Raw genomic sequence first — 15,111 nt, forward strand, 5'->3', positions numbered from 1 at the left:
TATAACATTTTTATTTACATTTTGGATGGAGCGTAGAAGGGTTAGAACCCCTGCCAGGTATTTTGTTGCGGCCTGTGTCCCCACAGGGGAGATTCAGCCTCTGTTTGCTCTGGTGGTCACTACGACAGGAAGTGATGTGAAATCTGTTGTCACAAAACAGAAGATGAGAGGAAATCTTTCAATGGGGACACATCTTCTCTCTGTATATGTGAATGGAGGGGAGGAGACGAGGGAGGGAGAAGGGCACTCTGGCACACTGACCCGGTGAGTGGGCGTGGTCATGAGGCTGGCACTCCCATCTAGGGGCGGGCCGAGCGATGGTCACGGGGTCAGCGGCTGATCGCTCACGGCGCAGTCTCGGTTCGCGTGACGTCATCATGAGGCTGCTGTACGGAAGTGTACCCGGGAAGTGGAATCGGTAACGGGGCCGGTGATCCACCCCCCCGCCCCGTACGAGCATGAGGGCGGAGCCGGGGAAGCACGGTAATACGAGAGGGGCCTGGAGTGAGTGCGGTGTACAGGGGGAGGGGGATTTGTACACAGGACTGCATGGGGGGGACAGATGTATACCGGAGGGGGACACGTGACATGTACCGGGTGACAGGTACCGGGGTACTAGAGGGTGACACATGACAGGTACCGGGGTACTAGAGGGTGACACATGACAGGTACCGGGGTACTAGAGGGTGACAGGTCCCTCCCGGGGTACTAGAGGGTGACAGGTCCCGGGGGACTAGAGGGTGACAGGTACTGGGGTACTAGAGGGTGACAGGTCCCTCCCGGGGTACCAGAGGGTGACAGGTCCCGGGGGACTAGAGGGTGACAGGTACTGGGGTACTAGAGGGTGACAGGTCCCTCCCGGGGTACTAGAGGGTGACAGGTCCCTCCCGGGGTACTAGAGGGTGACAGGTACTGGGGTACTAGAGGGTGACAGGTCCCTCCCGGGGTACCAGAGGGTGACAGGTCCCTCCCGGGGTACCAGAGGGTGACAGGTCCCTCCCGGGGTACCAGAGGGTGACAGGTCCCTCCCGGGGTACCAGAGGGTGACAGGTCCCTCACCGGGGTACCAGAGGGTGACAGGTCCCTCCCGGGGTACCAGAGGGTGACAGGTCCCTCACCGGGGTACCAGAGGGTGACAGGTCCCTCCCGGGGTACCAGAGGGTGACAGGTCCCTCCCGGGGTACCAGAGGGTGACAGGTCCCTCCCGGGGTACCAGAGGGTGACAGGTCCCTCCCGGGGTACCAGAGGGTGACAGGTCCCTCCCGGGGTACCAGAGGGTGACAGGTCCCTCCCGGGGTACCAGAGGGTGACAGGTCCCTCCTGGGTTACCAGAGGGTGACAGGTCCCTCCTGGGTTACCAGAGGGTGACAGGTCCCTCCCGGGGTACCAGAGGGTGACAGGTCCCTCCCGGGGTACCAGAGGGTGACAGGTACTGGGGTACTAGAGGGTGACAGGTACTGGGGTACTAGAGGGTGACAGGTCCCTCCCGGGGTACCAGAGGGTGACAGGTCCCTCCCGGGTTACCAGAGGGTGACAGGTCCCTCCCGGGGTACCAGAGGGTGACAGGTCCCTCCCGGGGTACCAGAGGGTGACAGGTCCCTCCCGGGGTACCAGAGGGTGACAGGTCCCTCCCGGGGTACCAGAGGGTGACAGGTCCCTCCCGGGGTACCAGAGGGTGACAGGTCCCTCCCGGGGTACCAGAGGGTGACAGGTACTGGGGTACTAGAGGGTGACAGGTCCCTCCCGGGGTACCAGAGGGTGACAGGTCCCTCCCGGGGTACCAGAGGGTGACAGGTCCCTCCCGGGTTACCAGAGGGTGACAGGTCCCTCCCGGGGTACCAGAGGGTGACAGGTCCCTCCCGGGTTACCAGAGGGTGACAGGACCCTCCCGGGGTACCAGAGGGTGACGCGTGACAGGACCCTCCCGGGGTACCAGAGGGTGACGCGTGACAGGTCCCTCCCGGGGTACCAGAGGGTGACGCGTGACAGGTCCCTCCCGGGTTACCAGAGGGTGACAGGTCCCTCCCGGGTTACCAGAGGGTGACAGGTCCCTCCCGGGTTACCAGAGGGTGACAGGTCCCTCCCGGGTTACCAGAGGGTGACAGGTCCCTCCCGGGTTACCAGAGGGTGACAGGTCCCTCCCGGGTTACCAGAGGGTGACAGGACCCTCCCGGGGTACCAGAGGGTGACGCGTGACAGGTCCCTCCCGGGGTACCAGAGGGTGACGGGTCCCTCCCGGGGGACCAGAGGGTGACGCGTGACGGGTCCCTCCCGGGGGACCAGAGGGTGACGCGTGACGGGTCCCTCCCGGGGGACCAGAGGGTGACGCGTGACGGGTCCCTCCCGGGGGACCAGAGGGTGACGCGTGACGGGTCCCTCCCGGGGACCAGAGGGTGACACGTGACAGGTCCCGGGGGACCAGAGGGTGACACGTGACTAGAGGGTGACACATAACAGGTATTGGGGTATTACAGGGTAACATGCCAGGTCCAAGGGCACTATAGGGTGATAGATGCCGGGTACTGAGGGAGTACAGGCTACATATACCGGGTACCAGGATTCTATGTTGTGTCATATCTACTGGGACTCTACAGGGTCACATGTGCCAGGTACTACACTGCGACATATGCCAAGCACCAGGGTACTACTGGGTGACATGTGCCAGGTACTGAAGTACTACAGGATGACATATGCCGGGTACCTTGGTAGTACAGGGAGACACAAGCCAGGTCCAGTGGGTACTACAGAGTGAAATATGCCGGATACTGAGGTAGTCCAGGGTAACAGATGCCAGGTCCAAGGGAACTACAGGGTGACATATGCTGGGTACTGATGTTCTGGGAATGGAGAGGCTAGGGGGATGACATGCCAGGAAGCGCAGAACTACGGGGTATATAGGGCACTGGGTGATAAATGGTATCATCCCTGGCAAGGTGATTGGCATCCCATTGGGGAGATTTTCTTCCTGCCTCCATAGACCTTTCCTAATGTCTATCAGACGGATGTCCCTGGTTGGTTGTACCAGCAAAGTGTTTTACCTTAGATCTAGTATTATTGGGTGGAAGTGTTTTACCTTAGATCTAGTATTATTGGGTGGAAGTGTTTTACCTTAGATCTAGTATTATTGGGTGGAAGTGTTTTACCTTAGATCTAGTATTATTGGGTGGAAGTGTTTTACTTTAGATCTAGTATTATTGGGTGGAAGTGTTTTACTTTAGATCTAGTATTATTGGGTGGAAGTGTTTTACCTTAGATCTAGTATTATTGGGTGGAAGGGTTTTACCTTAGATCTAGTATTATTGGGTGGAAGGGTTTTACCTTAGATCTAGTATTATTGGGTGGAAGGGTTTTACCTTAGATCTAGTATTATTGGGTGGAAGTGTTTTACCTTAGATCTAGTATTATTGGGTGGAAGTGTTTTACCTTAGATCTAGTATTATTGGGTGGAAGTGTTTTACCTTAGATCTAGTATTATTGGGTGGAAGTGTTTGTTGTCGTGTTTGTTGTCATGTTTCCTGTGTCCTCAGGCAGTGATTTCCGGCGGCGCCGTAAGCTCACCGACATCCAGAAAGCCCTGAGCAAGGACCCCCCCGATGTAGCCACCCTGCGGAGGATGGCGATCAGCGAGGGAGGGCTGCTTACTGACGAGATCCGCTGCCAAGTCTGGCCCAAACTCCTCAACGTCAATACCGACGAGCTGCCCCCGCCCCCAGGTACCCCCGCGTAGCCGCCCCCAGAAGGTTGTATCTTGTAGGTGTATGTGGTATAGTGCTGATTACCGTATAACATGTGCAGGGCCTGAGCTGCGGGTCAACAATAAAGATTACGAGCAAGTCCTGCTGGATGTTAGGCGCTCGCTGCGACGATTCCCTCCAGGTAAAGTGTGCGGGTGAATGTTGGGATCACGGGGGAGAGGGATGTGTACAACAGGGATGAGGCAGCCTGGGTTCTCAGTGCCACCCCCCACAGGACAGGGAGACGGGTCAGTCCACACCAGCTGTAAATTGGCTCTCCGGAGAAGAATAGTACAAATACTGAAGATTTATTTTTATAAGCAAATATATATGAGTATCAGTTTACTTAACCACTTCAGTACCGGACACTTTTACCCCCCTTTCCTGCCCAGGCCAATTTTAAGCTTTCAGCGCTGTCATACAACACTGTACCCATTATCATTTTTCGGAGATAGAGCTTTATTTGGAGGTATTTAATTACCTTCAGGCACGGAAGGGCGACACTGGTGAGGCGGCACGGAAGGGCGACACTGGTGAGGCGGCACGGAAGGGCGACACTGGTGAGGCGGCACGGAAGGGCGACCCTGATGTGAGGCGGCACGGAAGGGCGACACACTGAGGCGGCACGGAAGGGTGACCCCGATGTGAGGTGGCACGGAAGGGTGACACTGAGGCGGCACGGAAGGGTGACCCCGATGTGAGGCGGCACGGAAGGGTGACCCCGATGTGAGGCGGCACGGAAGGGTGACCCCGATGTGAGGCGGCACGGAAGGGTGACCCCGATGTGAGGCGGCACGGAAGGGCGACACTGAGGCGGCACGGAAGGGCGACACTGAGGCGGGACGGAAGGGCGACACTGAGGCGGCACGGAAGGGTGACCCCGATGTGAGGCGGCACGGAAGGGTGACCCCGATGTGAGGCGGCACGGAAGGGCAACACTGAGGCGGCACGGAAGGGTGACCCCGATGTGAGGCGGCACGGAAGGGTGACCCCGATGTGAGGCGGCACGGAAGGGCGACACTGAGGCGGCACGGAAGGGCGACACTGAGGCGGCACGGAAGGGCGACACTGAGGCGGGACGGAAGGGTGACCCCGATGTGAGGCGGCACGGAAGGGTGACCCCGATGTGAGGCGGCACGGAAGGGCAACACTGAGGCGGCACGGAAGGGTGACCCCGATGTGAGGCGACACGGAAGGGTGACACTGAGGCGGCACAGAAGGGCGACGCTGATGTGAGGTGGCGCGGAAGGGTGACGCTGATGAGGAAACCCTGACTACATCACTGATGGGCATCGCTAGTGGGCACCGATGGGCATCACTGATAATCATTGCAGATGTCCCCACTGAGTATAGCCTTTATAGGCTCTCCTCATGTGCTGTCCAACCCATTGGAAGATTTCCCCTCAATTTTTACTTTTCTGAGACAACATAATATTTGGGATTTCTTTTACCTTTGGGTTTCAATGATAATGGTAAACAGAATATATAGAGAGGAGGAACCTTCCTAATGGGGGCACAGACAGCAGTAAAAACGGACAGGGGTTCTAATCCATTACCACTCTATCCAACAAAAAAAAAAAGTTTTGCATTTAGTTATACTTTATTGACATGACATTTATGTTCTATAAGGTGGTCCTGAAAATACATCACTCACTTCAGGAGGCTGCCTCATCCCTGCTGTGTGTCTTTGGTGCTGGGGGGTGTGTGACTGTTGGGGGTCTTTGCTATCAATCACGGGGTGTACTCTATCTGGTTTTTGCCTCTCAGGAATGCCTTTAAAGGAACGGGAAGATTTGCAGGAGCAACTGATTGACATCATCCTACAGGTTTTGGGTCGGAACTGCCAGTTGCACTATTACCAGGGATATCACGACATTGTGGTCACTTTCCTGCTGGTGGTGGGGGGGCCGCTGGCCACCCTGCTGGTGGATAAACTCTCCACACATCACCTAAGGTGGGTTTGTGTGCACCCTGCCCCCCCCCCCCCCCCCCGTATAATAATATCCACATCTTGCTCTGCAGTCACTCGCCAAACATAAACAACTGGTAGAAATTGTGGAGCTGCAATTTTCTGGGCTGAGCGTGTGCTCTTGGGACTTGTGGTTCCACAAAGGATGTCAGCTGTGGAAATGTGTTTTATAAAATATACAACAACAACAATGCAGCGTCTTGCAAAACTCCCTGCTCTCTCTGTCTTTAATACCTCGGTGATGTAAACGTATTCTAACTAAGGATTCTCATTTTACTAATATGGTGTCAAATGCATGAAGCGTTTCATTGGTCCTCCTAACCCCCTAAACACCTTTCTTAAAGTGATTGTGATTGAATATGTTCTACTTGCCTGCTCTGTGCAATGGTAATGCACAGAGCGGCCTCGAACCGCCTCTTCTGGGTCCCCCCGCTGGCATTGTCCACTCCTCCTCCTTCTCCAAGTGTCTTCGATACCAAGCCTCTTGCTATGGGGGCACTCGTGCATGCTTGATCCTGAGCCGGGCTGTGTGCATCTATAGACACATGCCAAGCCGCCTTCCACACAGGTTTTGAATCCCAATGGCTCCCGCTGGTGCAGAGTCTCTCTGAAGAGGGGAAAAGGAGCTGCTGCAGACGGGGAACAGCGCTGGATCAAGATCAAACTCGGGTAAGGCCCAGTTTCTCAAAGGAGATACGACGGCGTATCTGAGTCTGGCCGGTCGTATCTATGCGCCTGATTCTTAGAATCAGTTACGCATAGATTTCCCTTAGATCCGACCGGCGTAAGTCTCTTACGCCGTCGGATCTTAACTGCATATTTACGCTGGCCGCTAGGGGCGTGTACGCTGATTTACACCTAGAAATATGTAAATCAGCTAGATACGCGAATTTACAAACGTACGCCCGGCCGACGCAGTAAAGTTACCCCGTTTACATTAGGCTTTTTCCGGCGTGAAGTTACCCCTGATATATGAGGCGTACATGCGGCGTAACAATGTTAAGTATGGACGTCGTTCCCGCGTCGAATTTTGAAAATTTTACGTCGTTTGCGTAAGTCGTTCGCAAATGGGGCTGGACGTCATTTACGTTCACGTCGAAACCAATACGTCCTTGCAGGATAATTTGGAGCAATGCACACTGGGATATGTCCAGGGACGGCGCATGTACCGTTCGGAAAAAGCGTCATTTACGTGGGGTCACATAACATTTACATAACGCACATCTTCCAAATTTGAATTAGGCGGGCTTACGCCGCCGCAACTTACGGAGCAAGTGCTTTGAGAATACTGCACTTGCCAGTCTAAGTTGCGGAGGCGTAACGCAAATAGGATACGTTACGCCCGCCCGTTTTATTTTTTTCCATCAGTTTAGGCCGATACGTATTCTTCTACATACTTTTGGTAAAAAAAAATTGCAATAAGCGTATTATGATTGGTTTGCGCAAAAGTTATAGCGTCTCCAAAATAGGAGATAGTTTTATGGCATTTTTATTATTTTGTTTTTACTAATGGCGGCGATCCGCGTTTTTTTTTTTTTTTTTTTTTTTTTTTTCGTGACTGCAAGTTTATGGCAGACACATCGGACACATTTTAGGACAATTGTCTTTTTTTTTTTTTTTTTTTTTTTTACAGCGAACAGTGCTATAAAAATGCACTGATTACTGTGAAAATGACACTGTCGGTGAAGGGGTTAACCTGTAGGTGGCGCTGAAGGGGTTAAGTGTGACCTAGGGTGTGATTCTTACTGTTAGGGGACGTTAGCTATGAGTAAAACGCTGTTCCCGATGAGAGGGAACAGACGATCAGTGACAGTGTCACTAGGCAGAACGGGGAGAGGCTACACTTGCCTCTCCCCGTTCTGCAGCTCTGTGACCCGATCGCGGGACACCGGCGGACATTAAGTCCGTGGGTCCCGCGGGCACGGTTACGGAGCTAGCGGCAGGGGCGGGCACCCACGCAGTGGGAATTTTAAAATAACGTATATATACGTTACTTTGCCCAGCCGTGACGTAAATGTACAGGAGTCGGTCGGGAGCCGATTAATAAACCGACAGTCACCTGTCCCACGGTCTAGTGATGTGGGTGCTCGGAGCCCCGCTCCTCTTTTTGGCGCCACAATTGATAATGTGGGCACCCGGCCTTGACAGCTTGTGGCTTAATGACCGGGCGCAAGCTGCACATGCGCGAGTCGCATTGCGCTCTCCCAGTGGACAGGCAATCTTCGTCGCGTGTCCCAGAAGACTGCCGAGAGGGAGGGGCCGCCTAAGGGGAGAGGAGCAGTCGCCTAGGCATAACCAGGAAGTGGGACAGGAAGTCCCCTTCAAAACTAAGCACCCCCCCCACAACAAAAAAATTAATAAGTACTCCTCGCCCCCTACATGCCACATCTGGCATGTCACTTTTGGGTGGAACTCCGCTTTAAGGTACAAAACTTTTTTTAGTTTAGAACCCTTTTAATGATATTTAAATGTAGAGCGAGCTCCTTTGACCCGTGTAAAGAGTATATAATGTTTGTGCCTCTTGTGATGTAGTAAAACTTCCATCATTTTGAAGGCCCACTAAGAATTTGCTTATAATACTCAGCCATAAGCATGTGCATTGGGTGTGCCTGAGCACAACCTAATCGCTCTGTTTACATTACCATTATTCGCTGTCCCCTAAAGACGTCATTGGACAAAACGTGTTGGGTGGAGCCTTTTGGCAGTGACGTCATCATGCACGGCCACAGATCCAAGCGGCATTTGAGTCCTGTGTCTTATCCTTAAACTTGTCTACGCTATTGTTAGTGCATAAAATTGGTCCTCGGCGCCAAGGGTCCGCATATTTGCGTGAATTGCTGTTCTAATATACACACACGTGTGTTTGAGCTTTGGGGTGCACGCCCCAATGAAATGGGCTGCTCACACCTATGTACTATGCATTGACTCTACTTGGAAGACTGACTTGTGTCTTCTAATAGGGACTTCATGGATCCTAGCATGGATAACACCAAACACATTCTCAACTACCTGATGCCTATTATAGAACTGGTGAACCCAGTGCTGCACGACTTCATGCAAAGGTGAGTGCGGCCAGAGCGCCATCCCTCTTAATCCGCCATCTTTTTTTTACGTTGCAGTTGCTTACTCCGTCTTCTGTTCCTGGCAGGGCGGAGGTGGGCACCATATTTGCCTTGAGCTGGCTCATCACCTGGTTTGGGCACGTCCTCTCTGATTTTAGGCATGTGGTGAGGCTGTATGACTTCTTCCTGGCCTGTCACCCGCTCATGCCCATCTACTTTGCTGCTGTGGTAAGGATCTCCGTGCTCCCGCTATATCTCGCCCAGGCACCGTTCATGATAGAGAAGGATGATTTTGGTTGTTTACTGCTAGCTACAGCTCTAGTTTTTAACGGTCCTCCCAAAAATCTTGGGTTTTGGTGGGCACACTCATCTACTGGTCTCGTTGGATCTCCCAAGTCCATCATTCCTCTTCTGGGCTTTTGCGTCATGGAAAGGGCAATATGGGACTTGAGACTCCTGTTAGAGAATAAAGGGTTCCCACATTTTATGGTGCAAGAGGTAACCCCATTAACTAGGGTTCCAGTATCGGTATCGGGATAGATACCGAGTATTTGCGGGAGTACTTGTACTCCCGCAAATACCCACGATGCCTAAATAGAATACTTGAACCCCCCCGCCGCCGTCGTATATCGCAAAGCCGCTGCCGCGTTAATCACCGCGCGGGGAACATTAGAGTCAGCTTTCGTTTGAATAGCTGTTTTCCCCGCCGCGCATAGACACTCCCCCTTGCTCGGGATTGGACGGATCGTGAGCAAGGGGGAGTGTCTCTATACACAGCGCGGCAGGGAAAACGGCTTATTCAAACGAAAGCTGACTGTAATGTTCCCCGCGTGGTGATTAACGCGGCGGCATCATTTAGGTATGGGGGACATGGCTGCAATATGTTTGGGGACATGGCTGCATATGTTTGGGGACATGGCTGCATATGTGGGGGGACATGGCTGCATATGTGGGGGGACATGGCTGCATATGTGGGGGGACATGGCTGCATATGTGGGGGGACATGGCTGCATATGTTTGGGGACATGGCTGCATATGTTTGGGGACATGGCTGCATATGTGGGGGGACATGGCTGCATATGTGAGGGGACATGGCTGCATATGTGGGGGGACATGGCTGCATATGTGGGGGGACATGGCTGCATATGTGGGGGGACATGGCTGCATATGTGGGGGGACATGGCTGCATATGTGGGGGGACATGGCTGCATATGTTTGGGGACATGGCTGCATATGTGGGGGGACATGGCTGCATATGTGGGGGGACATGGCTGCATATGTGGGGGGACATGGCTGCATATGTGGGGGGGACATGGCTGCATATGTGGGGGGGACATGGCTGCATATATGGGGGACATGGCTGCATATATGGGGGACATGGCTGCAATATGTTTGGGGACATGGCTGCATATGTTTGGGGACATGGCTGCATATGTTTGGGGACATGGCTGCATATGTTTGGGAACATGGCTGCATATGTTTGGGGACATGGCTGCATATGTTTGGGGACATGGCTGCAATATGTTTGGGGACATGGCTGCAATATGTTTGGGGACATGGCTGCAATATGTTTGGGGACATGGCTGCAATATGTTTGGGGACATGGCTGCAATATGTTTGGGGACATGGCTGCAATATGTTTGGGGACATGGCTGCATATGTGAGGGGATATGGCTGCATATAGGGACACATTTAAAAAAAAAAGTATCGGTACTTGTACTCAGTCCTAAAAATGTGGTATTGGGACAACCCTACCATTAATCCCACTATGGCATATTTGCCAGTTGATTCCCTTTTGATTCTTTGCCCTCCAGTCTTCTCTCTATAGGATATCAGGGCTTCCACACTTTTGAAGCACTGAGTTGGAATGCACACCTGACATGAAGATATTTAGAGGTTCTGGGAGAGAATATGATTGGTTGGTTTGACCAACAGAAGTAGTTCTTTGTGGCTTGTTGATAAAAAGAGGTCCCCTGTGTCGTCTTCTGCAGATTGTGCTGCACAGAGAGGAAGAGGTACTAGAGAGTGAATGTGACATGGCCTCCGTACACCACCTGTTGTCACAGATCCCACAAGATCTGCCCTACGAGACTCTCATCAGCAAAGCCGGCGACCTCTTTGTTCAGTTTCCACCTTCGGAGATGTCTAGGGAAGCCGCCCAGCAGCACCACGCTGAGAGGTAAGTGCAGGAACCATCTTGGTACAGTGATGTCACTTCCTGTTGATGGATGGTCAGTCCACTATATAGCAATACAGTGGAACCTCTGTTTAAGAGTAACTTGGTTTGAGAGCGTTTTGATTTGTGAGAAAAAAATCTGACTCGGTATGCGAGTGACTCACAAGACGAGCAGAATTTAAGCTAAATAGGCCTGCAGTACCTCATTTGGCCTGAGGTACGGGGGGGGGGGGCGCAGAAGCCGAGCAGAGCTGAAAATAGGCCTGCAGTACCTCATTTGGCCTGAGGTACGGGGGGGCCCAGAAGCCGAGCAGAGCTGAAAATAGGCCTGCAGTACCTCATTTGGCCTGAGGTACGGGCAGGGGTGTATTTAGGTTTTGTGCTGCCCTAGGCCTGACTAAACTCGTGCACCCCCTAATTTAAATATGACCCACCCCTTCCTGTCAAGGCCACACCCCTTGCGGTTTAAGACCTGAAATTTTCAAGTGGGGACACTAGTACTGATGGCCTGGAGTGGGGGGGGGGGGGGCGCAATGGATTACCTTAATTTGCATAGATTTACTCTCACTTCCTGTTTGGCTATGGGACAGGAAGTGAAGGGAAATCTCTGCAATGGGACAGGGATGGTAAAAAATGTGAAGCCCCCCCCCCCACCCTCACAGTTGCAGAATGCCAACCGCCCACATACTGGAAGCAGTGCGGCCGATTTATGGGGGCACTAAACTAATTTGCCCAACAGCGTAGCACAAGCCGGCGGTGACACTGTCCGTGCTGCCCTAGGCCTGGGCCTTGTTGGCCTAGGCCAGGATACAGCATTGGGTACGGGGGCACAGAAGCCGAGCAGAGCCGAAAATAGGCCTGCAGTACCTCGTTTGGCCTGAGGTACGGGGGGCGCAGGAAACGAGCCAAAGTGTCCTCAGGCCTTTTCAGACGTTTATGACGCTCTCCGGCGCCCCCCCCCCCCACCTCTGGCCGCATTTGGTATTGCATCCCATTGAAGTCAATGCGGAACAAATTATTTTCGTTTCCATTGACTTCTATGGGGAAACTCGCTTTGATATGCGAGTACTTTGGATTACGAGCATTCTCCTAGAACGAATTATGCTCGTAATCCGAGGTTCAGCTGTAGTTCACCTGTAGGTAGGGTCCAGTCATCTGCTGAGTTCACACATTGCTATTTCCTCACTGTAGAGCCCATGTCCCTGCCCACATTGGTATCTCACTCCTTCTATTACATCCGGGGTGTTCCCACATCCCTAGCTCACTGGTTCTCTGCTATATACAGGTGCAACTCCAAAAAAATTTAATATGGCCAAAAAGTTTATTTATTTGTAGAATAATGTAAAAAGTGAAACTCTTTATATAGATTCATTATACACAGGGATATATTTCAAAATTGTTATCTTTTAATTTTGATGGTTATGGCTTACAGCTAGTGACACCCCACAATTCAGTCTGGTTCAGTAGGTTACACAATTGGGGCCAGATTCTTGTACATCCGCGTAAAATTGTGCGGGCGTAACGTATCCGATCTACGTTACGCCTCCGCAACTTACACGGGCAAGTGCTGTATTCTCAAAGCACTTGCTCCGTAAGTTGCGGCGGCGTAGCGTAAATCGGCCGACGTAAGCCCGCCTAATTCAAATTTGGATCGGGGGGGGCGTGTTTTATGTAAATGTCTGTGACCCGACGTGATTGACGTTTTTCCCGAACGGCGCATGCGCCGTCCGTGGAATTTCCCAGTGTGCATTGCTCCAAAGTACGCCGCAAGGACGTCATTGGTTTCGACGTGAACGTAAATGACGTCCAGCCCCGTTCACGGACGACTTACGCAAACGACGTAACTTTTTCAAATTTCGACGCGGGAACGACGGCCATACTTAACATTGTTACGCTGCACTTATGCCACCATATAGCAGGGGCAACTATACGCCCGGACAAGCCTAACGTAAACGGCGTAACTTTACTGCGTCGGCCGGGCGTACGTTCGGGAATTCGCGTATCTAGCTAATTTGCATATTCAACGCGGAATTCGAAGGAAGCGCCACCTAGCGGCCAGCGTAACAATGCAGTTACGATCCGACAGTGTAACACAGTTACGCCAGTCGGATCTTCGGGAAATCTATGCGTAACTGATTCTGAGAATCGGGCGCATAGATACGACCGCGCAACGCAGAGATACGACGGCGTATCTGGAGATACGCCGTCATCTCTTCTGAGAATCTGGGCCTTGGTCTATAACAGTAGTAGGCAACCAGTAGCCCTCCAGCTGTTGTGGAACTACATTTCCCATGAGGCATTGCAAGGCCGGCAGTTACAATTACTCCCAGAGGCATGATGGGATTTGTGGTTCTGCAACAGCTGGAGGGCCCCAGGTTGCCTACCCCTGGTGTATATAACATGCTGTGTAGATGGGCACTTCTAACTTGCATCTCTTTCTTCCTCCAGGACGGCAGTTTCCACCTTTAAAGACTTTGAGCTGGCATCCACACAGCAGCGGCCGGATATGGTGCTCCGCCGCCGATTCAGAGACTCTGTCCGTCCCGAGCACGCAGTCAAAACCGTCTTTACCAAACCCCGCACTAACAGACTGGTGAAGCTGGCGGTCATGGGGCTGACGGTGGCTCTGGGGGCCGCAGCGTTGGCGGTGGTAAAGAGCGCGCTGGAGTGGGCACCCAAATTTGAACTGCAGATTTTTCCATGACAGAATGGTTCCATCGTCGTCGCACAGGGGTGGATGAAAGTGCCTTTGTCCCCTCTTGTTCCTTGTTCTCATGCAGTCTTCTACCCATCACACGTCACCCTTTGCCACTATAAACTCTGGATGCAGACACCTGAGTGCTTGTATTACGTAAGCTGGTACAGGGCACAACGTGGGCACGGTTCTACGCTTCCAGTGATGGGCAGAGGAGGCTGTCACTTTATTAACCTGTGTATATCTGTACAGAATTCTGATTCACTTTATGATAAATATTTAACACCACCTCCGAGGTGTCCTTATTGTACCTTCCCTCTAACACTGATATCTCACATCTTCCAATATCCGAGTGTCTGTCCATCCGAACCCATATCTCAGTATAGTGGATGCCGGAAAGTTCCACAGCCTTATCTGTCTCTAGGGGACTATCATTGCGATCTTTGTGCCGAGTTCCTGGAGCCGTCCACCTGTTGTGCCCATTATGAGGGATTCCCACCATCCCTGTGCTGAGTTTCTGGGTCTGTACACCCTCTGTGCCCTTTATAAAGGGTTCCCACCATCCCTGTGCTAAGTTCCCAGGTCTGTACACCTGCTGTGCCCATTATGAGAGGTTCCCACTATCCCTGTGCTGAGTTCCCAGGTCTGTACACCTGCTGTGCCCATTATGAGGGGTTCCCATCATCCCTGTGCCGAGTTCCCTGCTCTGCCCATTATAAGGGGTTCCCACCATCACTGTGCTGAGTTCCCGGGTCTGTAGACCTGCCGTGCCCATTATGAGGGGTTCTCGCCATCCCTGTGCTGAGTTCCCGGGTCTGTACACTTGCTGTGCCCATTATGAGGGGTTCCCACCATCCCTGTGCTGAGTTCCTGGGTCTGTACACCTGATGTGCCCATTATAATGGATCCCACCATCCCTATGCCAAGTTCCCTGGTCTGTACACCTGCTGTGCCCATTATGAGAGGTTCCCACTATCCCTGTGCTGAGTTCCCAGGTCTGTACACCTGCTGTGCCCATTATGAGGGGTTCCCATCATCCCTGTGCTGAGTTCCCAGGTCTGTACACCTGCCGTGCCCATTATGAGGGGTTCCCACTATCCCTGTGCCAAGTTCCCGGGTCTGTACACCTGCTGTGCCCAGTATGAGGGGTTTTCACCGTCCCTGTGCTGAGTTCCCGGGTCTGTACACCTGCTGTGCCCATTATGAGGGGTTCCCATCATCCCTGTGCCGAGTTCCCGGGTCTGTACACCTGCTGTGCCCATTATGAGGGGTTCCAACCATCCCTGTGCTGAGTTCCCAGGTCTGTACACCTGCCGTGCCCATTATGAGGGGTTCCCACTATCCCTGTGCCAAGTTCCCGGGTCTGTACACCTGCTGTGCCCATTATAAGGGGTTCCCACCATCCCTGTGCCAAGTTCCTGGGTCTGTACACCTGCTGTGCCCATTATGAGGGGTTCCCACTGTCCCTGTTCTGA

General features: G+C 52.9%; 1 protein-coding gene across 1 annotated transcript; it reads left to right on the forward strand.

Annotated features, from left to right (window-relative positions):
- Positions 1-323: 323 nt before the first annotated feature.
- Positions 324-13,925, forward strand: TBC1D20 (TBC1 domain family member 20). The gene is made up of 8 exons (XM_040331751.1): positions 324-483; positions 3,528-3,713; positions 3,796-3,876; positions 5,502-5,688; positions 8,664-8,765; positions 8,852-8,993; positions 10,757-10,944; positions 13,390-13,925. The coding sequence occupies exons 1-8, from the start codon at positions 459-461 to the stop codon at positions 13,643-13,645; spliced, it is 1,167 nt and encodes a 388-aa protein (XP_040187685.1). The 5' UTR covers positions 324-458; the 3' UTR covers positions 13,646-13,925.
- Positions 13,926-15,111: the final 1,186 nt, after the last annotated feature.

Source organism: Rana temporaria, chromosome 12, assembly GCF_905171775.1.
Source record: "Rana temporaria chromosome 12, aRanTem1.1, whole genome shotgun sequence".
NCBI classification, from domain to species: domain Eukaryota; kingdom Metazoa; phylum Chordata; class Amphibia; order Anura; family Ranidae; genus Rana; species Rana temporaria.

Bases quoted from the DNA above. Each gene is read 5' to 3' on its own strand.
- TBC1D20 (XM_040331751.1), top strand. From the start codon at position 459: ATGAGGGCGGAGCCGGGGAAGCACG. The intron at 3,714-3,795 runs GTACCCCCGCGT...TAACATGTGCAG, and splicing joins CGAGCTGCCCCCGCCCCCAG to GGCCTGAGCTGCGGGTCAAC. The intron at 8,994-10,756 runs GTAAGGATCTCC...CGTCTTCTGCAG, and splicing joins CCATCTACTTTGCTGCTGTG to ATTGTGCTGCACAGAGAGGA.